General features: G+C 38.5%; 2 protein-coding genes across 7 annotated transcripts in view; one reads left to right on the forward strand and one right to left on the reverse strand.

Annotated features, from left to right (window-relative positions):
* SENP7 (SUMO specific peptidase 7) overlaps nucleotides 1-20,639 on the reverse strand; it is a 44,708-nt gene extending 24,069 nt beyond the window's left edge. The window contains exons 1-8 of one of the 6 annotated variants that reach the window (XM_050970043.1): nucleotides 20,518-20,544; nucleotides 19,156-19,202; nucleotides 18,577-18,636; nucleotides 16,575-16,682; nucleotides 14,411-14,505; nucleotides 5,411-5,608; nucleotides 3,659-3,856; nucleotides 185-300 (exon numbers count right to left, since the gene is read on the reverse strand). In XM_050970043.1, coding sequence (XP_050826000.1) covers nucleotides 185-300; nucleotides 3,659-3,856; nucleotides 5,411-5,608; nucleotides 14,411-14,505; nucleotides 16,575-16,682; nucleotides 18,577-18,603 — 742 coding nt within the window. In that variant the 5' untranslated portion in view covers nucleotides 18,604-18,636; nucleotides 19,156-19,202; nucleotides 20,518-20,544. Of the gene's footprint in view, nucleotides 1-184; nucleotides 301-3,658; nucleotides 3,857-5,410; nucleotides 5,609-14,410; nucleotides 14,506-16,574; nucleotides 16,683-18,576; nucleotides 18,637-19,155; nucleotides 19,203-20,469; nucleotides 20,490-20,517 lie in introns of those variants that run through there. The other 5 variants (XM_030234723.2, XM_018920167.3, XM_018920169.3 and 2 more) reach the window with 5 other exon arrangements.
* A 358-nt stretch (nucleotides 20,640-20,997) lies between these two features.
* LOC103820711 (putative protein FAM172B) lies at nucleotides 20,998-25,972 on the forward strand. The gene is made up of 2 exons (XM_050970097.1): nucleotides 20,998-21,326; nucleotides 23,970-25,972. Exons 1-2 carry the CDS (start codon nucleotides 21,213-21,215, stop codon nucleotides 25,020-25,022), a joined length of 1,167 nt encoding a protein of 388 aa, XP_050826054.1. The 5' UTR covers nucleotides 20,998-21,212; the 3' UTR covers nucleotides 25,023-25,972.
* The last annotated feature ends 322 nt before the right edge of the window (nucleotides 25,973-26,294 follow it).

The following is a 26,294-nucleotide window of genomic DNA, read 5'->3' on the forward strand; positions in this document are numbered from 1 at the left end:
CAGGCATTTGATATATTTTTACTGTATCTGTAAAAAAAAAATGTGTTCTGAGGAAACACATACACTGCGTGCAACACCTCAATTTATTTCTGTGCTCTCCTCACAATACTAGATTACAAAAGGAAAATATCCCAACAATCTCCAAAATTGATACTTAACTATCAGATGACTGCTAGCTACAAACCTTTCTTCTGCAGCTCTCGTCTTCTCAAAGTGACAGCATTAATTTTTTCTGGTTCCTTAGAAGCCTTGCTCAATTTACACAGTTCATCATCTGTCTTTCTCAGGCAACGTTCAGATCTGTAAATAATATTAACTATGACTTATCTTTAATTTTGAAATAATACTGAATAAAAATCCCAACAGAAACAAGAGTTGATCAGACTTCAAACTTCTGTCTCTCCCATAAACGCGTGGACCTTGCCAAATGAAACACAAATTAATTCAGTCCAGTTGTGGCAATACACAGATACTCTAACATTACAGACACTTCTAAAAAGCACAGTATGAAAATCTGACATGCTTGAGATCAGACAATGAAATATTATTTTGCTTTAAGGAATGATTGCAACAAGAACACAAGAAAAAAAAGAGAGAACAGTCAGTTGAGTATCATTGCCTTTGGAACAAATACTGTGAGTGTGCACTATATTTTTAACTTAGATTCAGAACTGGAGATAGAATCCATTGAGTAAGATCCTGAAATGTGGAATTATTTGAAATAAAAATTCCTGCTCAAAAGGGCCTGAAACAGTAACTTCAAGGGTGGTGGAGACGGATAGACATTGAAAGAAAGAAACAGAAAAGAATTACAGTACTTAATCCAAATGGATTTTGTGTTTATCATTTTATAATGTGTTCAACTCAATGTTGTGGTCTCAAATTTTCAAACAGCTAAGTGATCATCACAATGCCTGATATCACTGACAGCCAAGCTTCAACTCCTAAAAATCATCATCCACCATGGCAAAAAACATTCTTGACATCTCTAACCAGACAAAACTGTTGAACACTTTTCAAACAGGTGACTCGTCTTTAGTGATTTATCTGTAAATTGGAGTATCAGTGCTGTTTGGGAATTCTGTACAGACAAAGTGCTCCAATACTACAGTGATGAGCACTTGGAAAAAAATTACTGATAATCTTTCCATTCATAAAGAATCATAAATTGGACCAGATACAGAAGTAGTTTCCAGTAAGTGCTATTGTTCATTCTGTATATGGAACAAGACAGTCTTACACAGACTAGGCAGGTCACTATAGAAAACTTGATTTTGGAACCCACACTTCTCTCTCAACTAAAATATTTCTATGCATAACAGCAGTATACAGTTGACTGTCTTAAAACACCATACAAAACCATCAAGTGTTTTTCAGCATTTGTTTTACACTAATATCACAATTCAGGGATTTTAAAAACAGAAAGCACCTGAATAGGCCTGTTTCTGCTAACAGATTTTCCTAAACATATTTGCTTTATACATAAATTCTGCACATTTTATTTTCAATGCCAGCTTTGCTGATAACGCAGTTTAAAATGCACCCCTTAACAGATTTATGCACCACCTATAAGCTATGGCAACACATATTGTAAAGTCTTCTTAACATCCAGGAGAAACAAACACTATAAACACTTTAAAACCCTGGGTTTCTTTACATTTAAAACCTACCTCAAAATCATTAGTTATACTGACAGGCCAGTGCTCACTGAAATAAGTGCATTTCACACTGGGTTACAGTAAAGCAACAACAATCCACCAATTCTGTAATACAAAGTGCAAGAATGGAAAGGGGGAGCCGGCAGTAAGTTCTAGCTGGTAGAGATAAGTTAATTTATTACCACCCTGTTCTGATGACACACAGAACAGGGTGGTAATAAATTACCACTAAATAAATTCTTTAACTTGATCTGAAATTTCCATAGTACAAAACTAGCACAATTTTCAGCAATACAAAGCATGCATTCTGGCTACTCTGATGGTACAAAAGACTCTCTGTATGATCATGCGCATATATACGCATAACACTTCCAAGGGGGAAGCTTTTATTATTCTCCTCCAAAGAAGAGACCCCCAAGGAATCAGTGCCGAGTGTATGTAATGCACTGGCTTGACTTACAGACAGGTGACCAGGATCAAGCCATGACTTTGTCGAAATAACCCCTCAATTCTCCATTTCCTATATGGTATCTATTAAAAATTGCACTAAAGTGCTAGTGACTGGGGAAGGGTGAAAAGTCATCCCAATGCTGGTCCCTGATAAGAAGCTTTTTACACAATACATTAGAAAAACCATGCAACAGGTACAGAATATTAATCATTCAAACAATGAACCACTCCAAATCAAAAGCAAGTTGAGTTCACAACTACTAAAAATTACTAGCTCAAACCATTATTGTGCTTAATATATGATATTGTGCTCCAGATATGAGCCAGGAAAAATACAAAAGATATACCCTCAGATTTAGAGCGTTAAATACAACAGTTCATGTTTTCCTCTCCAAAAAACCACTACCTCCCATCATCCAAACTTTACAAAGCTAAAAAAGCAGATACTAAAAAATTAGTCTTTTGCAATAAAACAAAACAAAAAAATCCAAAACCCAAAAACCTAAACTCACAGCAAACAAACACCCCACACTTCAGCTAGTCTTAAGTCACAGAAAACTATTAGTAAAATATATGATACTTTAAAATGAGACAGCCTAATAAACTGTTCTCTCTAAATCTCATTTAAATTGCAGCTTTGTCAGATTAATTTAAGCAGCACTGGACAACTCAATAGGAAAAAGAACTGCTAATAATTTCAGTTCTGTAAGATGTTGATGCATCAGAATGAGGAATATGACTGACTTTTTTTCAATTTTAACCTGGGAACTTTTAATTACTAAAAAAAAAAAAAAAAAACCAAAAACAAAACCCACATCATTCTTTTCTTCATCTTTCTACTGTCTTCCTCTGAGTTTCCTGCTATTTTTCCCTGTGGAAAATTTGCTGTTGTAGCCATAACAGACAAACAGAGGCAGCTTACTTTGAATGCAACTGCCACCTTAGACCAAAACAGGTGTTATCTAATTCTAATACCTGATTTCTGCTAGTTTTATATGTCAAACATTACCGTGATGCTCAGTCAACCTAAATATAGGAAGAAAAGATGAAAAGTTGGTGTTAAGTAGTAGGAGGACACACATAGCCCTTAACCAAAGCCACCCTGTTAGGAATACTGACACCACCAGTGGGTTAATGTGAAAAGAAATTAATTATCACGGAGAGGAATTTGGAGATATTTTGCAAAAGTTATTTGAAATCATACTAGAACACAGCAACACCAACAAGAAAGCAAGATTTTGGTTCTGGACACAAAACCAACTTAGACATGTTAGAGTTATTTGTGTTTCTTCCCAAATCAAAGCAGTGATGCACTGCAAACAGAAATTCCTTCTACGAAAGAAAAGTAGCCTTTTAAAACCAGGTCCAGCAAACCAGAACAAATGCAATGTTAAAATGGCTCAGTGGAGAAGCATGTTAATTTGCACTCAGGAAACTGATCTCCTGATTCAAGAAAAGAGTAGAACAAAAGTTGTTTCAGGGAAATTCTTTTCCATTGGGAAGTTATGTCATTTCAGGAAGACTGGCAAAATCAGCAGTGAGTAACATACCTTTCAGAAAGAAAAGAATTTTCATGAGGAGAACTTAATATTTGACATGTCTGTAGGCTGGCAACAGCTGATGAGGGTAGTTGACCCGATTGCAATTTGTCTGCAGCAGGTAAATTTGCATCAATTATTACGTGGCTGTCTATGTACTTTCTTCCAATTTTCGTACTCAGGACGTTCGTCAAGATAACTTTGGGTTGCCTGCCATACATATAACAGTAAATCATAAGTACTGCACTGCAATCTAAAGAAACAAGCTTCTTGATAAATTCATGTATCCTAGAGGCTAGATAATTAAACATCAATATTTTAAGTCCCTTAGAGGGAAAAAACAAAATTCCAATAAAGTACGAGGAAAGCAGGTAAACACAAAAGGTAAGAAAACTAGCCATGTAATTTTACCTTAGCCAGACTCTATGCACACTGCATTGCCTCTAACATATCCTGCAGTTTAAAAACCGGTAAAAATTTCTCTCTAAACAGCTTTCATGCAGTATCTGTACATATTTGTCAGAACTCTGGAACAAACAATCTTGATTTTCCTGTGAACACGAAGCCTCCAGTAAAACAGAGCACGTTTTCTAAAGCACTTAGTGAACAGGTAGAAAAGTAGCATGCACACAAAAGGTAGCATTAGATTTTATTCACTCCTCAAACATGAGATGGCACTCTACAGTATTGCAAAACCCAGAAAAATACCTCCAGGTGTTAAAACAGACAAGCATCAAAAATAAGCCAAGCAGAAATATAAAGATGCAATTCCTACTTGAACACGCACATGATGTGGCAGAGCAGCTCAACTTAACTTCATACAATGTCATGGCAGCCAGCTTCTTGCATAGCCCATATCCACTTCCTTTCTCAGACTGGGATTTAAATGCTACCATTTCCATTGCAATTTACTTTGGATTAGGTTGTAAGACTATGGCCTTTTTGAACGTGTTTTGAACAACACTGCCTTTTGGGTATTGACTGCATAATTCTCCTATTGTCTGTGTTCATCCACAGAGCACACTCCAGCACAGATGCTGTGATGTCTGAAGAGCACTCCTTTTGCACTAAGATGTAAATTTGCTTTTCATCAATCTTCCAGACATGATTGCAGAGACCAACAGGGGATAAAAAATTAAGAGATACAACTTAGAAATTTTGTCTTTAATACTGAAGAACATGTAGACTAGATGTAACCTCCAATAAAGGAAGCCCCTAAACTGTTTGTCATCAGAAGCTCAACAGAAAATCCAGAGAATAAAGTATTCACTCTAGCCATACTTTTCCCTGAACATCTACAATTGACCACTGCTTGCAGGGCTGCAAAGAAGATACTAGACTTGATGTGCTTTTCTTCTGATCATTTATGCCAGTTTTCCCATTTTCATGAGTAGTCAAAGCAGTAACAGTGAAACACCTTGGTATCTCCTCTTAGAAAAGTGCAGCAGTTAAATTCAAGTGTATTCTTTTCATGAGAATAAAAAAAAAAGGCAAACATTTGAGAATCCAATGGCTAAACCATAATTAATTGGTCTTGACAGTACAGGACCATCTAGAAGCCATTTGATCAGAAAAAACAAAGTATGCCTGGCACAACTCTCTCAATGATTATCAAAAGGAACCAGGTACAAGTGAATTCAGTGAAGTGAGATAAAATACAGTCATGAAGAAGGAAACTGTGGGACAATAAAGAACACTTTCTCATGAAGAAATAACTGCAAGGAAAATTATTTTGTTAAGTGACATGAGGCAAAGACAACATACCTTTTAGACAGAAAAAGGCTTTGGAGAGTAGGGTTTAAAATCTGCCATATCTTTACGCTGGCAGCAGATGATGAGGGTGCTTGATCTGACTGCAGCTTGCCAGCATCAGAAAAATTAACACCAGTTTTAGGTTGCGCCTGTGTGTATTTTCTTCCTATTTTCATCCTCAGGACATTCATCAAGATAACTTTGGGTTGCCTGCCATACACATAACAATACATAAATAATAGGGTGCTGAGAACTTTTTAAGTCACATGAATTCAACAAAGATATTCTATGAGTTCGCTGTCTCTGCATCATATCTTATAGAACAAGGTCTCTTCCCTGGCAATTTACAAAGCAGTTCTCTTTGGAGAAGAGCAATCACAAACTCATCTGTTGATCAGGACAGTCTTTCAAGATTTCTCCTTCTGGCATGAATGACTAACATAACCATATGCCATTCTGAAGAGATAAACTTTCAGCACAGAAACACTGAAATGGAAATTTTGGTGCATCTTGTTATCACAAAATGTTGGAAGTGGTGTCACTATGGCCTCACAAGCATTTGCAGGACATGAAAACAGGCACTCATTTTGTGTCATTTATTTTAAAGCTGTGAATATTATTTGCTCCCATGTAGCAGATTAATTACAATCTTACCGGGGAAAAAAGAAGTTATTACAAATCTCCCAGTTCTGTAGCTCCAACTATTTATATTCAATTCCATGAAACAAATTACTTAGACTTATGAATTATAAAGTCAGTAAAAATGCTCTACTGAAGTTCTTTAAAAAAGTATCTATACTTCAGTAGTTCTGCTAGATGGGTACTGAAGTCTTCACATAAAGAATTAATCTGCATTATGGCCAGTAACTTGGACAGTTTTCTTACAGAATCATAAGGATTGGAAATGATTGCCAAGATAACAAGTCTTCAACTAAATACCACCATGCCCACTAAATCATACTGCAAAGTGCCATGTCTACTTGCTTTTGAACACTTTCAGGGATGGTGACTCCACCACCTCCCTGGGCAGCACTTAACCACTCTTTCAGTGAAGAAAGTTTTCCTGATATCCAGCCTGAACCTCCCTGGCACAACTTGAGTACACGTCCCTTTGTCCTGTCACAGGTTGTCTTGGAGAAGAGACCAACAACCACCTTGCCACAACCTCTTTTCATGCAGTTTTAGAGAGTTAGAAGGTCTTCCTTCAGCCTTCTTTTCTGCAGACTGAACAAGCCCAGTTCTCTCAGCTGCTCCTCATAGGAATTATGCTCTACATTCTTCATCAACTCCACTGCCCTTCTGTGTACTTGCTCCAACACCTCAACATCTTTATTTTAATGAGGGGCCCACACACTCAAGGTGTGGCCTCACCACTGGTGAAGTACAGGGGGACAATCACTGCCCTGGTCCTGCTGGCCACACTACTGCTGACACAGGCCAGGTGCCACTGGCCTTCTTGACCACCTGGGCAAACTCTGGCTCATTTTCACCTGCTGTTGACCAGCACCACTAAGGCCTTTTCCACCAGGCATCTTTCCAGTCCCTCTTACCCCAGCCTACAGTGCTGCATAAGGCGGTTGCAACCTAATGGCAGGACTTCAGCTTCTTGAATTTTTAGCTGATAAGCATTACAGATCATAGATGATTTGTCAGGATTAACTTTATTTTCAAACCTCTGAGAACTGGACTTGTATTTCAAGAGGTGGTCCTATGAAGACACTGAAGTTCAGGCTAATTTTTTGGGTTTTAAAGATTACTGAAGTGAGAATTTGGTTTTTTCCTACTGCATGTCTTGCATAATAAAAAAATTGTTCTCACTGTAGAGTAAGTCTCTTTTTAATAGCTAGGAAGAAACCTTACTACTCACTTAGCTGTTACACACATGCTACAGTAACATTTCTTAAGCAAAGGGCTGCTATTCCTCAGTTTGTTTACACCTGCAAGCAGCTGTAATTGTCCCACTGGCATGCTGCAGTCAGCTTAGCAGCTTGTTTATATGGTACCAGTGGCAAATACAGGTACGGCATGGAAACTTTTGTTGCTGAAGGAGAGACATGCTTGAACCTAAAATAAGGTCTGGAACTGCCACAATTATCTGGGGGCAGATGTTCAACATAAGCCTTTTATTTTGCTCTTTCAATCTTGACATTGAGATTTCCTCTCCCTAGTTACTTCCCATAGTCACAAGACACATAACCCCCCACTGAACCTGATAAGACAAATGCTCCTACCCACAGCTTGGACAACCTGCCCATAGGCTGTGGATGCCATAATGTGTATGCCATGAGCTGCTTTCTCCTAGAGCTCTGCTATGCCTTTCCCAGACTAGCAGTCTCCAAAATGTTTTAACCACATATCCCTACCAGCAATAAGTATTTTAAGCATGTACCTTCTACAAAATTTATTTAATTAAAATCTACAGAGATGTACTAGTGACAGGTTGATCTTAAAGGTCTTGTCCAACCTCAATTCTGTGATTGTAAAACACAGAAATAGAAATTTTAAAAGGAACACAATAAAGATGATATAAACATTTAGTAATTGTACAAAAAGATTTCCTTCCTGTATCCCAGTGAATTGTCTTGTACACACCACACTTTGGAGACCACTATCTAGACAATGCACAATAAATCTAAATGGCTCCTTTTCAAACCTAAGGAACTTAAGCTCAAGTGAAGGCAGTTTCCTTTTATCTCTGAACTGCTGATAGAAGTATGCCAAAGAAAAACTGATGGAAAGGAGCTAAGGCTTTATCTCAAAAGACGAAGAAAAGAAAAGGAATCAATAAAAAAGAACCCCAAAACCCACTTAAGGCACTCTGATGCCAAGGACATGGACACAGGACAAAGCGTTATTTAACAGACTGATCCAAATTAGCTGTTGGAAAAACAATCCAGGGTTTAACAAGTGAGATTGGCTCTGAAAAAGCAATAAAAAGTCACATGTGCAAAGACAGTCTCACTTGAATACCAACCTAAAACACAGTAGTGCTCCAGAATGTTTTATGCAGTCTGGAAAAGACTTTCCCCTTTCTTTTCTTTCACCTAGTTCTTTATACGGTCTATGAATGCTAATGCAAAAAAGAGTTCCAAGAATGTGCCTCAAATACTGCAGATGTCAGAAGCTTGTTCAACACTCCAAGGATTCAGAGACTGGAGTTTCATTTCCAGATATGTTTTAATTACTGAAAAGCTTTACAAAGTGAACACAGGTCCTGGGGATCAGTTTAGTAACATTCATGTCTTAAATGGTGGAGCTCAACTGTAGCAGCTTAGTGAGCACATCCCAATCTGGGAAGTGTTCTTGATTCAGCACAAGAAGCAAGAGACTTATTTTCCTATAGAAATTCTCACTAAATCAGAAGTTCTGGCTTTCTTCTGGACTTCTCCAATGTTGAGCTCACACATGAACTACAGTTTAATACCTCAGAAGAGCTTATAGCAATCAGACTTCTACATCATTTGTTGTTTGTCCCCTGCAATGTGTATTAGAAATAAGATATAAATAAGCAGTACCTAAGGAATTTGAGAATATACATATTTAAGAAACATGATCAGTTAAAAAATTCAGCTACACAAGAACTTATCAGGCTGTTAAGAAAATTTACAGAAACTGAAGTAGTTAAGGATAACTTCAAGGTAGAATTCATGAAGAAAATTTGTACAAGTTATCTTCTGAAACTAGACATTCACTCTTGTGCTTTCAAATTCTTCCCTAAAGACAAGAAACACCCAAACTACTTTATAGGGCCAGTTACTGAAGACTAAAGAACTGAAGTCACTTCAGCTCTTGGGATGCCAGAAGAGATGATGCAATGAAAAACTAAGCTATTTCCCCTCCTCCTCAAAAAGGACTCAAAATTAAAAATCAAACCTTAACTAACTAAATTATGTTTTGTCCTCCAAATAGAGAACAGATATAGAAGTAAGCCCTAGCAATTTGCAGATGTGAACCAGAAAATTGCTGCTTCTTAAAAAATATGTTTTAAAACCATTATTGCAGGGGATCATGAGGCAACACAAATGTGCTATTATCTATGGAACACTTCAGCTCTCCCGACTAAAAACAAACCAAGGCTATCAATTTCCCAGATCTCAATTCTTTCAGTTTTCATTGTTCAACCTCACAAAAATTACATTTTTTTTTATTTCTCAAACACATATCACAATGAAATTTTACTAAATTTAGGCTCAAACTGCAAGTTAATTAGTCCAGTGGGAATGAATAATTAAAATAAAGACACTGTGCCCATGTACGATCAAGACTTGTAAAGAAAAATACCAGAAAATATTCCAACGTTGAGTGTATAAACAACACAATGACTGAAGAAGTCCACAGCAGGAGGCAAAGGAGTCAGAATCAGAATTTCACTACCTATAGTTTGTTGGCCACCTAGAAAATTCAGGTCAGACATCCCTTGCTCACACATCAGGCTACCCCTCAACGGGCTCCAGGTTCCTATATAATTTGGTTTACTAATTGTTACTTGGAACTGTATTTGTAACTGTTATTGGAACTGGATTTGTAATGTTTCCCATTCTCTTGATTTAAAAGGGGTTTATAGATTTTAGGCAAGTACTTCAGCAAAAATGATCTTATCATTTCATGCACACACACATACCATGAAGCAAGCTTTGCACTGGAAATCTATGCAAAGGAGAGGAACCTTCAACAAATAAGGAAGTCAATGGTATACACTTGTCAGCACCAGGCCAAGGCATCACCTCCTATCTGGCACCAGGTTTTGACTGAAGTTTTTGAACCAATTATGACCAAACCTTCAGAGCAGAAGAGGAGCAAAAGAGCTTTCAATGGCTTGCTTTTCTAAAAGGAGTATAGCCTCTGGCAGTGTTTCTTGAAAATTATGTCACTAAGACTGGGAGTACAATAGATTCAGGGAAAGTCTAAACCTAAGCCAGCCCGTACATCTGTAAACAATGGTTGGGACACACATCCATAAATTATCTGTTAAAGTCCACAGAATAAAGTGAGCAAGTCAAGCAAAAGACATTTCAAAAGATTCAAGTAAGTGTCAAACAGAAAAAAAGCAAAGTATACCTTAAAAGCAAGTCCCACCAGCACACCCAGCAAGTAATTTGCATAACAGTAACACTGGAGGCATCTTGGTGAAGGAAAACCAAAACTAATTATTTCTGTTTCTAAAACAAGTACCTACCATGGTCTCTCATCTACCTTCCAAAACTGAAAAAAATACAAAAGTAAAGGTAATGAAAACATAGTTATGCATGTAATGATGAAATAAACACAAAATATATTATGAAAAATGCTGTCAGCTGCTCCTGACAAGTCTCATTTTGCTCTTCACAGGCAATAAAACAATTATCCTACCTTACAGACCACAGGAAGAAAAGCTATTCTTTATACTCTTTAGGGAAAAATGTTTGCCCTCTATTTCACACAATAGCCACAGCTGCTTGATATAGTTCCCTACTCAATTATCATATTGTGTACACACACCAGTGCTGGAACTGCTGTCTCAAATTCATTCAAATTCATATTAGAAAGTGATCAAAATGAGACCAGGAGACCACTGGCTCATTTGGGACTAAATAACTATTAATTGTCTACACCACTGTCTTCATGGCTATATTTTTTTACTAGTAAACCCAAGTTCTGGGAAATAAATATTTTGGCAGTGGGACATCACATACTGTTTGAGGGTTGTTCCCTCAGCTCTCAGACAAGCTGAGGGTCTGTCCTGTGTTTACAGACTAAAGCCACGATATACCCGATGTGTACTCAGTTATCTGAGCTTCTGCAGCACATGCACAGCCCAGGAGCTCCCTGACCTTTCTGAGCCCAAAGGAATAACATCATACACGACCGTTAAAGGCAATCTCTGATTGATGCATTCACTGCCACCGCTCTGTTGTGAGGAAACGTTTTGACTGTCCTCCTTCAGCTTCAAGGTCCTGTCCTTTCACCAGCTGATAAGTTGGCGACCCACAAACATCAACATCCCTATGAACCTCCTTGCTTTGCTGGACTAGGAGGTTATTACTGTGAAAACCACCAATCACTTGTTTTTTTTAAATTTTCAAATATTTAATGGTAATAAAATAGTTATAAAAATAGTAATACAATTAGAGTAATAATAATTTAGACAATTTGAATTAAAACAATATGAGACAATAAAAACAAAGAGTTACGGACGTCCGGGTACCTTTTACTGGGCATCACAAGACCGAAAAAGGACACTCGTTAAAAAAGGATTAACCCTTAAAAACAACAGCCTGTTGCGTATTCATACACCTCATACACGATGCATAAACTCCATTCAAACACAGGATTCTGTCTGGTCATCGTCAACTTCTTCCTCCTAATCCTAACAGCGCCTTCGAGGCAGAAAGAAGTTCGTTTCTTCTGATAAGGGAGCAATGAATTCTTTTTCTCTGAAAGATTTAGGTGTCCTGTGGCTGCTATCTCACTGCAAATCCTTTCTTTAAAAAAAGTATCCTACATAGCATAGTTTCTATTTTAACAATTTTTATAACCTAAAACTATATTTAACACACTACTGAAGAGAATTAATACAGCGTTACTTTCTAACACAACACATATAATATTCATTTTAATATTTGCAAAAAGCCAGTCATAAAATACGCATTTTTCACATTACTGACCAAATGTACTTGTCAGGGCAAGGGGGACCGGTATGTAAATGATTGCCACAAAAACCTGCCTGCTACAGGGCCAGTACCTGATTCAGCTGTAACACGTACTTCACTGAACATTTAAAGAAATGACTAATTTCATTTGACCTGACGGAACTGCACACATCTTATTTAAGTACTCCTTTAAGTACTCCACCCTCCCCCGTAACTAGGGAACTAACCTACCCCAGGATCACAGACAAACCCCCTGACACTCACCTTTCGCAAGCCTAGGAGCAGAGCTGTACAAGTGAAAGCAGCTGCAGTTGCTGCTACAGACCCCTAGGAACTCACAACACAGCACAACTGACAGAAGCAATTGACTACCAAATTTTGTAGTCCAGAAGTTTAAAAAGCCCCATGTGAAGGTGTAGATTTGTGCTAATATATCTGCTTTGTCCTTTATGACTAAAATTAGGTGGCAGTGACAGTCCTGAAGCAACACTTTAGATGAAACACATCTCCCTAAACATCTGAGATTAGCTCCTATCAATAAAGTAGATTGCTTTTAAAATACCAGGAGCTAATAGGAGTTTGTAATTAAGAATTATTTCCTACTAATGCAAATGAAAAATTTTTCACTGGGAATAAAAACTGTTGCATCAGAAAGACTTGCAGCACACAAATTCACTCTTTCCTCTTGACAGTTTTGTCAGTTCTCAGACTCTTGCTCAACAAACACCACCTCTTTAAAACCTGTGTGCTCTTTCCACTTATTATGCAATGAAGTCCCCATGTTGATTCTGACTTACTGAGAAACACTGAGCACCCAAGTGGAACACTTAGTACGAGCCTCATTGCAGACAGGAGTAAATTTACTTTACAGAAAGGCTCCAGCTAGTCTCTAGAAACATATCTTTTTTCAAGGAACCGGAAAATGTACAGGTTTAATATCTAAATACTTGCTGTCTCTAAATTTCTCACTATTGTGCTGGTAGCAATTTGTGTTAAAATTATGGAACACCTATAAACACTATTTGAAAGTCTCTTACATATTGAAATAAACAGAAAATTAATACACAAGAGATCTAAAGGTAGCATTAAAGAAATCAAACTTCTCAATGTTTAAAGATCAGTTCAAAGTTTACAGAGAGGCTTTTAGAGATTGATATCACATATCAACCAAGTCAAAACATAAATAAAAATTAGGAAACTGCAATTAAATTCTGTTACGTTGACCCTGTGAGCTGCTCCTCAGTTAAAAGTTACTGACAGAAGCTTTTTGAAGTAAACTGACAGCTATGCCTCTGAGGAGGTATGAAAAATAAACTCAGCATCTTTTACAATTTCAGCTCTTCCCTGAAACACTTTGAAGCATTCCTGAATATACAGACCAGGCTAAACAATAACTATTCATAAACCACAAACCTACAGAACTCAGCAGTGTCAAAATCACCTGCATTTTCATTACTTGTGCACTTTGTTTTTAACAGCTTCTCCTGATAAAAAAACCACTTATGAGCAAGTTTAGTTGCAGTCAGAAAACAGAGCAGAGAATGCTTATTCATTTATTTAGAATTAAGTGATTTGGGGAATAACAACTGTTTCATTATGACAAACATATTCATTTTGTCACAAAGTCATTATGTTTCCCAGTTCCTGCCAATAAATTTAGTTCTACATTTTTATTTCCATTCGTCAACTGCAGAAATTACAGCTTGAAAATTTTCCTGGCTAAAACAATTACCTAGCTGATAACTCTGAAGATGCTGATTTTATCTTATAATAAGCATAGCAATAATGATTTGCCATAATCTCAAAGAAACTAAGATATTTGCTCTTGGCAACAGAGAAAGAAGTGGCACATCAGCAGTCTTAATAATTTAAGTGCCTTGACAGTAACACAGAGGTGAAAAAGCTCTTTTTTTTTTTTTACTTCCTTCCAGTAATAATCACCATATTGTTTAAGAGATATTTTAATTGTTTTAAAGAGTTGATTAAGCTTAGGCTAATGAGTGCGGGCTTCAGAACAAAAAAGGATGAGAAAAAGAATTCTGGGAAGCTTCTTACAGATCTAAAGATATCTAGAATTACAGTTTACACTTAGAGTAATGAACACCTTTCAGGACTCCAAGCAGGTTAACAAGCAGTAGTTCCTCTAGTAAGGACTCTCACTCTAACGTCACAGGTCTTGTGCAGAGATTACACAAAGGAAAGGTTACAGCTGCCATTAGACCACTGAAGCATAAGTCTCTGAAGGTGAGCCACCCAACAGCTTGAAAACCATCTCTGCATGACACAAATAATTAGCTAGAGACCAGAGACACTCATCTTCAAGAAAGATGTGAAACCCTGAATATGCAAACAAAGAGAAACTAATTTTGAGATGACTTCTTACCCAACTGATTCTTCATCATTAGAGCTGTGTCTGTTGCAATCCTTTTGCCTTTTTCCTTTTGTGGAAGGCTTTCTGTTGTTGGCACTTAATCTCCACTGAAACAAAAAAAAATTGGCAGATTTCAAAAAACCTGATTATATCATAATGGATAATGCACTAGAAAAATGGGACACTGAAACAACGCAACTGATCAAATATATCAAGGTTATGAAGAGCATACACAGCAATTTGCAAATAAATAATTTGCTTGATTTAAAGAATCCACATACCACCTCATCTTGAGCAGAACTTTTTTCTCCTGAAGAAATAAACAGGAAAATTCCATTGTTTCCCAATTTCAAGAGGAACTATACCAAACACAGACTTAAATATTAGGCCTGTTCCACATAATCACAAATATACAAGATGCAGAAAGTAGTGGCTAACACTATGCATTTAGGCAAATTTTTCAGGTTACAATATGGACATAAAAGATATAAAATGCTGAGAAGGACAAGTAATTTGAAGGTTTGGAAACTTAGGTGACAAACCCCAGAACAGCAAGACTTAATTTTTTTCCACATTCCCTTATCTTACCAGAAAGCACTTACATTTTAAAATTAAATAAAAGAAGCCCCACCAAAAAAAAGTTATTGCTGCAATTCCAGAAACTTCCAGCCGTCCAACCCTCCTTCTAATCTTCCTTATTTCTTAAAATTCAAAGTATAATAAATGCTTGAAAATTATGGCACTCAGGCTGAAAGCAGACAAACTTATCTTCATTTTTGTCTAAGTGTGGTCTGAAAAGTTCATGCCCATGCATATTCTACAAACTTTAATCAAGTCTGAAAGGCGTATCCCAAATCAAACTTTTCACTACCATAGGGATTAACTCCAATGCAAAATAACCCATTATTAAAGTTGGCAACAAGAAATCGATTTGACTGGGCTCTCCCCTCTTCCTGCCTTCAAATACCACCTAGTTCATCTCATACCACTGGTGTTCAAGCACAGAAGAGACCTGTACATCCAAATCACTGAAAACCACACAAAATTTCTCAAACAGCATGGTGCAAACTCTGACAACTCATGACCAAGTTTTTTAAAGTAGAACATAAAAACCAGGCAGTGTTTAAAGCATTTGAAATCCCTTGACACATGCAAAAGTTTGAAATATGTATAGACATAGGTAGGAAAAATAAGAAATGGAAAATTAGACAACATCCAGGAAATAACAAGGAAATAAAGAATTTTTCAATTCACCATTCAAATCATAATTTTTATAGAGGCAGACATGTTGCTGCTTGTAGCCACTTTCAAAACCTGACTGCAACTGGAGGCTCAGCTCACAGAAAGCATTACCAGTACAGAACACAACTCCACAGCAAGTCTCTACTGCAGCATTCTCAAATGACCTGACCTACCAAGAGACCTGGGTCACATTACCACTGCCACTCTAAGTCAAGAGAAATTCCTACCTTCCCTCACTACACCTTTCAACTTCCTCTAAGGGGGTGGAAGTCTGTTTGTCCAGGCCCATGATTCTGAAAGCACTAAAGCCAGCAAAAAACTCTGGATGCTGAGCTGAAGGAAACAAGAGTAGCAAAGTATGTTTCCAACACTTGAAATGTGAAACGCTTATAAATCTTTTACAAATTTCATAGAGGCAAATATTTGCTTCTATATGTGACTGAGATGATCCAGACATTCAGTTATGATAAATGCCATAAGACTCTTCTGTCAAGAGGCATAGAGTGCTTCATATAGTCTCTCAAAAGCTTAAGCTCCTGGATAACTGAAAACTAAATGTAAAGGTTATTTCTATATAACAAAATGTTTGGTAAGTGATCTGAATATAACCTAAAAGTTCAGCAGTCAGAAGACAACCAATTAAAAAAATTAAATATCATATTTACTTTTATATTAATGATTTGCAAGATAGTTGAACACCCAAAGAATCTGCTTTTCAATGATTTAGGAAACATGGCACTAAGACTCCCATTTCTGTAAATGTATGCTTGCAAACAGATTTCAGACTTACACACTTGCCTCTCTCAAGACAGTCTGGATTAGTTATTGGTCACAAGGCAGTGCTTGGTGTTGAAAAAAACCAGCTCCAAAACTAAACCAAAACCTCATGTAACATTCTCCTACACACTTTACACTCTGAAGAACTTCTCTTTACCTCTTTTAAAGGGTAGTCACGATGGCGGGAGCCTGGGAGCCTTGCCAAAGGGGACTGAACTTGGACATCCTCTGACTCGGTGTTTGTTTTCTTCTTTGGTATACGAAACTGAAAATAGATGATGTTACACATGGTAAAACTAAATTATCCACTGGTGCCGTGAGCTGACATACCTCCATGTACAATGTTGTCTTAACTGGGCAAAATAAAGGAAGGAAAGCCCTGACTTGTGACTTTACTTGAAATGCATTCCTCATTAATTCCTGATCCCAAATCATGTGTCATACCACATGATAAGCTAGTTTTAACACATGAAACCATCTGAAAAACTTCTATTTCATTAACTTTGTCTTCCAAGGTCACAACCAATCCACTGGCACACTCTTCTTGGTTCATTCTGGTTTGTTTACACTCTAGTTTAACTGTCTCAGCTTAGAGAATGATCAAGAGAAAACTAAATAGCTGAATGTCATGACCAGGTTTGCTTTCTCAAAAGCAAAAATTCAGGATTAAGAACACTTACATCTTATAATAGTACAAGTACTTTGGTATGATAATTTAGCATCAGACTTTAACATTCTCAAAATAGTATCAGCTATTGTCATTGCCAGCTCCCATAGAAATGGAGTCAGCATTTTGAAAGTAATTATTGAAAGATAAAGCAGTTAGCAATCCACATGAATTCACCAGTTCAGAAAAAAATTTTATGTAGAATGGTTTGTTCATTGAAAATCAAACAAAAAATAATCAAACTAAATTTGTACTAGTTCATAAGACAAGGAAATAGGATGATATGTCCTATCAGTTAATTAAACCAGTTAAAATATCAACTGAAAGAATAAAAGTGCAAGCATTGCTAATTCTCCAGGCATCCTGAGAAGCAAAACCTTACATTGCAAATACAACCAGATGAGAATGTATCAGAAAGGAAATGCAACATTTACATGTCTCAGACAATTGAGTCTAGCTCAGGCAGGAAAAAGCTGAAGCTACTCCATATGATGGACACTGTAAAGCATCCTATGAACTTGATTCGCAAGCCACCAGATGCCTTGCATTGTAACATGAAATTACAAGCAGGGATTCCAGAACAGTGACTCTAACAACCTAATTATTAGCACCTTAACTGCATTCATTAGCTCAGCAGGTAGTCCTTCAGACAGACCATAAGGAAGCGTGCTGCACCATAGTGAGATAATGTTTCAGTCCTTCCGTCTGAATCCTGAGTACTCTTACACCTTCTCCACACTTCTTTGAAACTAAGATTAAAGTTTGTAAATTTCTATATAGTATCTCAAGCTGCCTTTGATGGTCAAACACTGTAACAAACACGCCTTTAATAACAGATTCTTCAAGCTCTAAAGGATACAGATGTCACACACAGGTAACAACTTCTGAGACAAGTACCTCCCTTCTCAATCAACATGGAAATATTGAAACAAGACATTTTCTTATTCAGCAGCTTCTACAAGTAGATTGTTTCAAATTTGTTTGGTTGGTTTTGTTTTAGAAGTGGCCTATAAACACGTTTATCAGTCAGAATGCATATTTCTGATCTGCACTGTAATGACTAGGAACAGATTTCTTCCTTCAGACCTCCACCTGCTGCCTAACTAGCAGCTTCTGTTATGAGATTCCAAAGAACACACAGTTATCTAGAATTTTAACATACATTTAAAATTAAAGAGGTCCTGATAACTTCTGTAATGACATAACAGACAACATTAAGTACAGATAAAATCAGACTCAGTAAAAAGAAGAGACAACTGACAGAAAGGGATAAAAAGCACAAGATACATTAACCAGCAACATTTTCAGCTCACCACACAGCATCTTCCCAATGCTTGCACTCATTAAGAAGATGTTGGTTTACAGCACTCACAATTAACTTACAGAGCAAGCACAAATCAACAGGCAAAGAGAGGTCTGAATCTATGCTAAACACAAGGTATGCAGTTGCCTCAGCTTTTCCCAAATAAAAAGTGACTAACTCTACACATACATGTGCATACACACTCGGCAGACTCATCTAAATCAGCAATACTTTCCTGAAGGTTCCCACCTGTAAAAGCAAGGGCCAGAGAAAGTGCATAAACACAGTGCTGGAAACAGCTCATTTCTAAACCACCCTGACCTCACCCAAACATACCTGTTCCTATGTCTACCAGTTGTTCTCACCAGTACTCCCACTGCTACAAAACGGCTTCTAACAGGGATATTTTAGGAAAAAAATACACACCAGCATAAGAAGCCTCTGAGGACATCTCTACAGAGAACCAACTTTCACACAGTTTTGCAGCTGTTCTATCTACTTAAAAGTACTCCAAAATTTTAGGAGTTAGCTTAGGTCTTAGAATAACTTGGAAAATACCCTGTTGATGTGTAATGAAATTCTAAGCCTATAATGTATTAGTAAATGTACAACAGTAGACATTAGTTTTGACTGCTACCACAATAAACAGTTTCCCAAAAAGCATGTTCCAACAAAGTGAAGAATAAATTTGGTTGTGCAAACACATCAGAACACCCTAGGACACCCACAGCCTCAAAATAAAATGTTTAAAGTTTCAGGAACACTTACACTGGCATGACTTGCAGATGATGCTCTTCCTGACATGGTTTTCTCCACTGAAAAAGAAAAATACAAAGAAAAAAAAAAAAAGAAACTTAACAATTTCTGGCTTATTGATTAGGAGGCAAGCAGAACCACAGTAGTAGGCACTAAGCAAAAAGAAGAAAATAATTTTTGAGCAATCTAGAACAAAAAAAACCACATTCATAACATGGATCAGGTTACTCAAAGCCTATTCAACCTGACCTTGAAGACTCCCGGGGTGGGGAGTCTTCAAGGTCTGCTTCTCTGAGCAACCTGTTCCAGTCTCAGCATTCTCATTGTAAAAACTATTTCTTCCTTGTGTCCAATCTACACCTACCCTCCTTCAATTTATGACCATTCCGTCTTGTCCTGTCACTACAAGCCTTGGTAAAAAGTAATTGACAGCCACACTCCAGCGAAAGGCTCTGGATTGTCAGTATAGACTAAATTTTTAATGAAATTGTCCTACAATCTATCCTTAGCTATAACATTTACTGATTAACTCCTTGCTGCAGGCACACAACTAATAAGCAGTTGACATTTAGACTATGGAGTGAAAAGGAGTAAAAGAGGACATCCGCACCACTGCAAAGGCTCCAAGAATAAATAATAGCCAAGGATTCCTGCTAAACCTATAAACTTCATCACTAGAAGAACACAGCCTCAGAGATCCCAGCCATTATAGGTATTCTCTTTATACGTATTCTATATGACTCTGGAATAAGACCTTGAAAGATTACAGCTAGTTTGGAGTCTCTCGAGAAGCCAGGTTTGGGGAGTTTTACTTATCTCAGAGGCTTTTTTAAGTTAGAGCCATAATCCCCCAAGGTGGGGAACAGACCGATAAAGAAAAGCCAAAGTACTGCCTGTTCCGACGCCTGCGACGAGGAAGCGCGGGCGCACGGGGGCCGCCTGACGGCTCGGGGGAGCAGGCACCCCCAGCAGCGGCAGCGGGCGGGCTGGCACCGCCTGAGCCCGGCCCGGCACAGCGCTGCCCGCCCCGAGCTCCGCACCCCGGCTCCCCCCGCTGGGAGGGGAGCGGCTTCCCTCTGACAAACCCGCAAATCCCGAGGGCCTGGGCCAGCAATTCCACCTTTTCACACTCTCTCCTTAGCCTCCTCCCAGAGACGCAGCAACGCCGCCACCAGCCCTCCCTCCGTCCCTCGGTGCCCTCCGTCCTACCGCGCTGCCGGCTCCACTCGTTCGCGGCAGACACAGCGGCCATACAGCCCCCGCCCCCCCCCGAACGCTGCCGGCCGGCTGCCGCCCTGCCTTCCGCCCCCTCTCCCGCCGAAGAACCTGCAGCGGGCAGGAGCGAACGGCCGCGGCAGCAGTACAAGCACTCACCGCCACCACCGGAGCTGTTTACCCGGGCCGGCCCTGCCGCCGCCTGCGCAGCTTCCCCGGCTACTTCCGGGCCGGGCACCGCCCCGCCGGGCCGGAGCCGCCACCCGCCCGCCGCCCCTCAGGCTCTCCGAGCTTTAAACTGCTCGGGATGAGCTCGGTACTGACCCGCTAAAAGCCACTAAAGAACCGAGAAAGCCGCGTTACTTATAAAGAAGCAATAATGAACCCGGGCCGACCCAGGTTGAAATTATATCGTGCTAATGACTCCACCCCCAGCTGACAGCCAGACCCGGCCAAATTAATGCTCTGCCGGGGGATGCACAGCTGGGGAGAGCCTTCATAACCCCGGCTGGCGGTGGGCTGTGCCCACTGCCCTTAGAAATCTTCCTGCAGCCAAGGGAAGAGGAAGATTTGTTGGCTGGGTTTTCTTTGCTGTGTTTTTTTCAGGGTAGCTTCAGAATTGTAAGTTTTGTGCGGCGCTTTCTGCTTTGTTTTCTTCTTGGTAGTGGGAATTAAAACTGGTCGGGACGAATGTTCCATTTCATACTCGAGGTTTAGCTTTAGCTTACTGTCAGGTGTGAGTTACAAACATGAGAGGTTAGTTTGTAACTTGGAACTATCTGGAGCGCTTTAGATGGCCGCAAACCATCAACTACAGACAGATCTTGTAGATTTACACCCCAGTACGTAAAGTAATGAAAACTGAAACCATGATTTGGTTTATTTTTTTCGTGCAGAGGACTCGTCTACACTCCCAGAGTGAAAAAAGATTTCCATCTATGATGACAGATTTTACAGAAGAGCATACGGTAGTATTGGGCTTTATTAGAATGAAGTGGTTTTAAATGGAAAACAAAGTAACCTTTATGGATCATATGTAGTACTTATACTGCAGTGGTGTTTACAATATGCCAAATGCTGCAGCAAGCACCAGCTGAATTTACATCTGAAGCATTTTAGAATCTGAACAGAAAAGTGGGAGGAAGGGAAAGAGGGATTATTTTTCCCCAAAAGCAAATTTTTAAAACAAAGGTAGCAATTGTAAAGGCTACCAGTATTTACAACCTTGAATATTGCATTTATATACAGATAGTAAAGTACAAACAGCTATCAATGCTGATTTAGAATGTAGACTTACAAAAAAGAAGTGCATGCATTATGCAGCTGTATCTGGAACAACCTGTAATTGCTACTTTTTAATTCTATAATTGTGTTACTACAATAAAATCAGTCCTCTGGACTAATAGGTATATAATTCTAAGCTTCTATTTAGGTAAACTCCAAAATGATTACCTATCAATTATTGCCTCAAAACTTTTCATTTTGCATCCTGAAGGCAATTTTAGGAAGGAAAGTCATATGTGCACTTTATGTAAAACTGTGTTTGTTTGTTTGTTTCTGCCTCCTGAAATCTTCAGCAACACTTCACAATGCTTTGTAAAGTAGATGTTCCGGGTTTAATTTGGAATCACATATCCTTCCTTGTTTTAGAACTGAAAAAGTAGTGTTGCTGTTAGGAGCTGAAGTAAAAGAATAGTAACCTCCTATTCAGAGTATGCTGGGAAATTAGTCTCTCCAATCTTTTAGGGGTGAGGAGGGAAAGGGACTGAGAGGTGGTCCCCAGCATACCACTCCAAGGAAACGGCACCTACCTATTTCTAATTCTTACAGAAAGCTTTCTGCCTTTCTTCATGCAGGTCTTTCCTTAAAACATGTCCATTTTTTCCCACTTTGTCTCATGGGAACAACTGGAATATGGGTAGCTTCTTTCCCACTAAGTATTATCACTTTTGCATCAATTGCCCGTATTTCAGTAGTATAGCAAACAGACCATTTTTCATCTCCTTTGTGTCTTTTGTGCCTTCCTGCAGAATGAAAAAATCGTAGATGAAGGGGTGCCCTTGCGTTTTCTTTGTGTTGTTTCCATTTCGAGAAACTGGCAAGACACTAATAAATTGATTATATATCATAGCATATGATTTTCCCCCTTTTTCTATGTGTACTGATTATATGAGATAAAAGAGGAGAAAGTATCATTTTCTAGCCTCCTCTCTATTATTAAGAAGACAGGAATGACCATGAAGAGAGAACTTAATAACACTGGCCCAGTGTTATATTTCCCTTTCAAAAGGAAAATACGTATGGTGTTGCTATGTTGAAAAGCAAAAATGTGTTTGTGTGGTTTTGTTTGTTTTTTGGTTTTTTTTTAAATTTAGGAGTGCAAGAAATAATTTTCAATCTGCTAAGCACCTTATCTCAAGGAAAGTTGCATTTCTTGAAAGAGTTGGGTTCCAAATCAAGTCACATGAAAATACTCAGATCAGTTTTTGTTCTAGTAATTGGCTTTATCAAATGGTACAGTGACTTTCAACATAGAATGTAATTTACTGTGTTCTATAAAACTTCTTTTAGTTCAGCAAGAAAAACTTAAAGGTCTAACTAACAGTCTAACTTGCCAATTATAACTTTATTCAGACCATTTACAGGGGGGAAAAAAATTTACAGTATTAGGACTAAACTCCTGTAAAGGTAGGATTCTGACCACACCAAAGGTTATACCCTACTTACCATTCTACAGCCAGTGACAGTCAGTAGTAGATTGAAGAATTACTAGGAAAATTGAAGGTTATGCTAAGCCTAATTTTTCAGCTGCACAAAAATCACTTTCTTGTACAATTCATTTCAGTCATTAGAGATAATCTGAAATTGGAGACCTCAGTCCAACCTCATGATAGTTTGCTGCCTGGACTTTCTTTTTTCCTGCTCCTGGATCACAGTGGCTAGTTGATTCTGTCATCCATTCCTCTATTTCCATGTGGCAAGTTCTTGCAAGGATGAATGACTGACTAGAGTGATTAGCAGAAAGCAAACACATATATGTATTGTCTGTTCTAGTGCAGTTGAAGGTAGAAGAACATGGAGGGTATACTGGTACACCAGCAACAGGAAGGTTGAATTCCTTAGTAAGCACAGCTTATTTTCTTTAAAATTCAGGATCCAGTTATGACACTTGGACTATTTCCAACTGCCTAGGCCTGTATTTCAAAGGTGGCCTTGAAACTCAGTGGAGTTCCAAGATAATGGCTAGGAGACAGCACAATAAAAGTTGTTCAAGTGAACAATGAACCATGTACATGTGCCTCCTTCATAAAGCCCTTAATTCAAACTACCTTAAACAGATCTTTAAATAAACGTGCCAATTGTAAATATTTAGCTACCAAACTGAAAAATGCAGATGAGTTACTGCTGTTGGAACTTTGCAACTGACATCTCTAAGAGGGTTTTAGAAGCAGCTGGTTTGCTATACATCACCATGAAATACTCTGGTTCAGCAAGTATTTAATTTGTAACAGCTTTTAAATCTAAATTCTAATGCAGGAAGGGGTAGGTAGACAGGTGTTGTGTGGAGGTCTATCACTACACTTTGACATAACAGTCTTCTTAATTTGTAGTGGTTACAAATACAGCGTGAACTCAGTTTGAGGAAACTAACAGAGGGTTCAGAGTATCAAGAGGAACTAAAATATGACTTCAATATAAAAGGGGAACTGAGGCACCTGGATACAAATGAGTCCTTTGTTTTCAATTACTACAAGAATGGACATGAGCAGAATCATAAACGCTATGAAGTTCTGGGACATGCTATTACCCAGTATGTTTATGAGCTCCTGGAAAGAGTCTGCATGCTGCAGAAGGTTTATATTCCTACTGATGCTAGAGAGGATGAACCAAGAAGCTTCTTTTTCATGAGCAAGGATGCATTAACGAGTTCCTCTAGCCTAATTATCTTTCTTCAAGACCATGGAGTTTTTTGTGCTGGACAGTGGGGGCAAAGGGCAATTGTCAGTGAGGGCCTGAAACATGGAACACAAATACCATTCATCAAAATGGCCCTGCAGAGCCAATGGGAAGTGATTGTATTGAATCCCAATGACAATTTCACTGATCTGAACACCAAAAAGGAGAGATTTTCTGCCAGGGAAGAAGGGCTTACTTTTACACAGTCAGTCTGTTGGATCCCCAAAAGGAGCAGCAGCAGGCCTGAAGAGCATACCATGTATGTGTGGGATCATTTCATTGCAAAGAGTGCAGCCAGGAATGTGGCCTTCATTGCCCATGGCTATGGTGGGTTGGTGTTTGTTGATCTGCTGGTGCAAAGGAAACATGAGGTGATGAATAAAGTGTACTCTGTGGCATTCATTGACTCCACACACAACATACAGCACCAGAGCAGACATGATCCAGAAATACAGGAATGGATACACAAAAACTGCCGAGAATGGGTGTCAAACAGTAAACCCCTAAACAAAGCTGTGCACTTTCTCATGAGAGTAAATTGTCCTACTTTCTCTGCTGGAACAGAAAAGTATGGTTTAGCACCCTCCTGCTGCTTACAACCCATCTTTAAGTACTTGAAGAGCATGCTGAAAGCCAAGATCACAACAGCCTTGAGGAATTCACCTGTTGCAACCAGAAGCAGCACAGGAAAGAAGAGAGGCAATTAATAAAGGTACACTGGTTTGTTCTTGATAGTGGTCTCTTCCTTTCGTAAGTGCCTCTGCACCTTTCAGTCACTTAAGTATCTTCATCTCACTGTGGAGAAATTCACAGTTTTAAGTTTGAAACTATATTTGATTTTGAGAAGAAAAACACAAAAGTTAACTATTAGGAAAGATATGCATTGTTGAAAGCCTTAAGCCACAACCCTTTGGCTAGCTGTGAAATTTAAAGTTGAGTTAAAGATGTTAAGGTATACCAACTCTCATCTATCATTTTCTATAATAAACACTCTACAGTTTTGGCTCTATAATCAGACTAAACTATCAGGAAAACATTTGCTTAAGTGCTTAGCTTCATTGGAAGGCCAAATCTGGAATAGTAAAAGCATGTATAAACAATCTGTTTCCTCCTATGTACCATGTATTGTTTAAAATCTTTCAAGAGCTGGAACATCCACCTTACTCCTTGAAACATTTACTGTTAAGCTGAACAATGCTTCAGGGAAGTAAATACTACTACCTTTCCTCCAGTCAGAGCTAGTGTGCCCCAAACATGACACATGGAGGTAAAATAATTTCCATTTTAAAGCCAACTAAGCCAGGGAGAATACTGGACATGAGCTGCTATACACTAGTCTGGCATCTGCAGTTACCAGACTGATGCCAAGGAATGACACTGCTGCCTCCTCTCAGATGTATAACTTTAGACAGAGGTGGAAAATACAGTTTTTAAATTTACGTATTCAAGGCTTGCCATGTGTACAAACAGAAGTTCAAATAATCTTTAAAGTGAATGTAAACAAATAATTATTAATTTCCAGTTCAAATCCATGGGAATCAAGTGTTCAATGGCCACAAAAAAGGATCCTTTGAAAGATGACAAAACCTTCTCCTACAAGTGTAGAACATTCCAATCTCAGTCAAAAAAGCTGTTGAACAGTAATAATGGGTATCAGAGAGAAGAGAGCATCAACTTGCCTTTGTGTTTATATCCATTTCAGATTTCAGTCACCATCTCTTCTGTCCTGTTATGCAGCAATGGGTAAAACGTAGCATTCTATACGAAAGGCACATTCAATTGACTGTTCTTGAAAGCAAGCACAGTTTTTTTTATTAATGTCAGGTTTGCTGTTATTACATCTGAACGAAAATGGTACTAAACAGACAACTACCAGAGTGCCTCAGTTCCCTGAAGAAGGTTGCTCTGGAGATGCCACAGCTGAGGATGCACAAAGCCTGCCTGTTTTGTAAGGGCTGGTCAGCACACAACTCAAAGAA

Source organism: Serinus canaria, chromosome 1, assembly GCF_022539315.1.
Source record: "Serinus canaria isolate serCan28SL12 chromosome 1, serCan2020, whole genome shotgun sequence".
NCBI classification, from domain to species: domain Eukaryota; kingdom Metazoa; phylum Chordata; class Aves; order Passeriformes; family Fringillidae; genus Serinus; species Serinus canaria.

Coding starts and splice junctions, on each gene's coding strand:
- LOC103820711 (XM_050970097.1), top strand. CDS start 21,213: ATGAAAACTGAAACCATGATTTGGTTTATTTTTTTCGTGCAGAGGACT. Junction 21,327..23,969: donor ATTTTACAGAAGAGCATACG/GTAGTATTGGGC, acceptor CTTAATTTGTAG/TGGTTACAAATACAGCGTGA.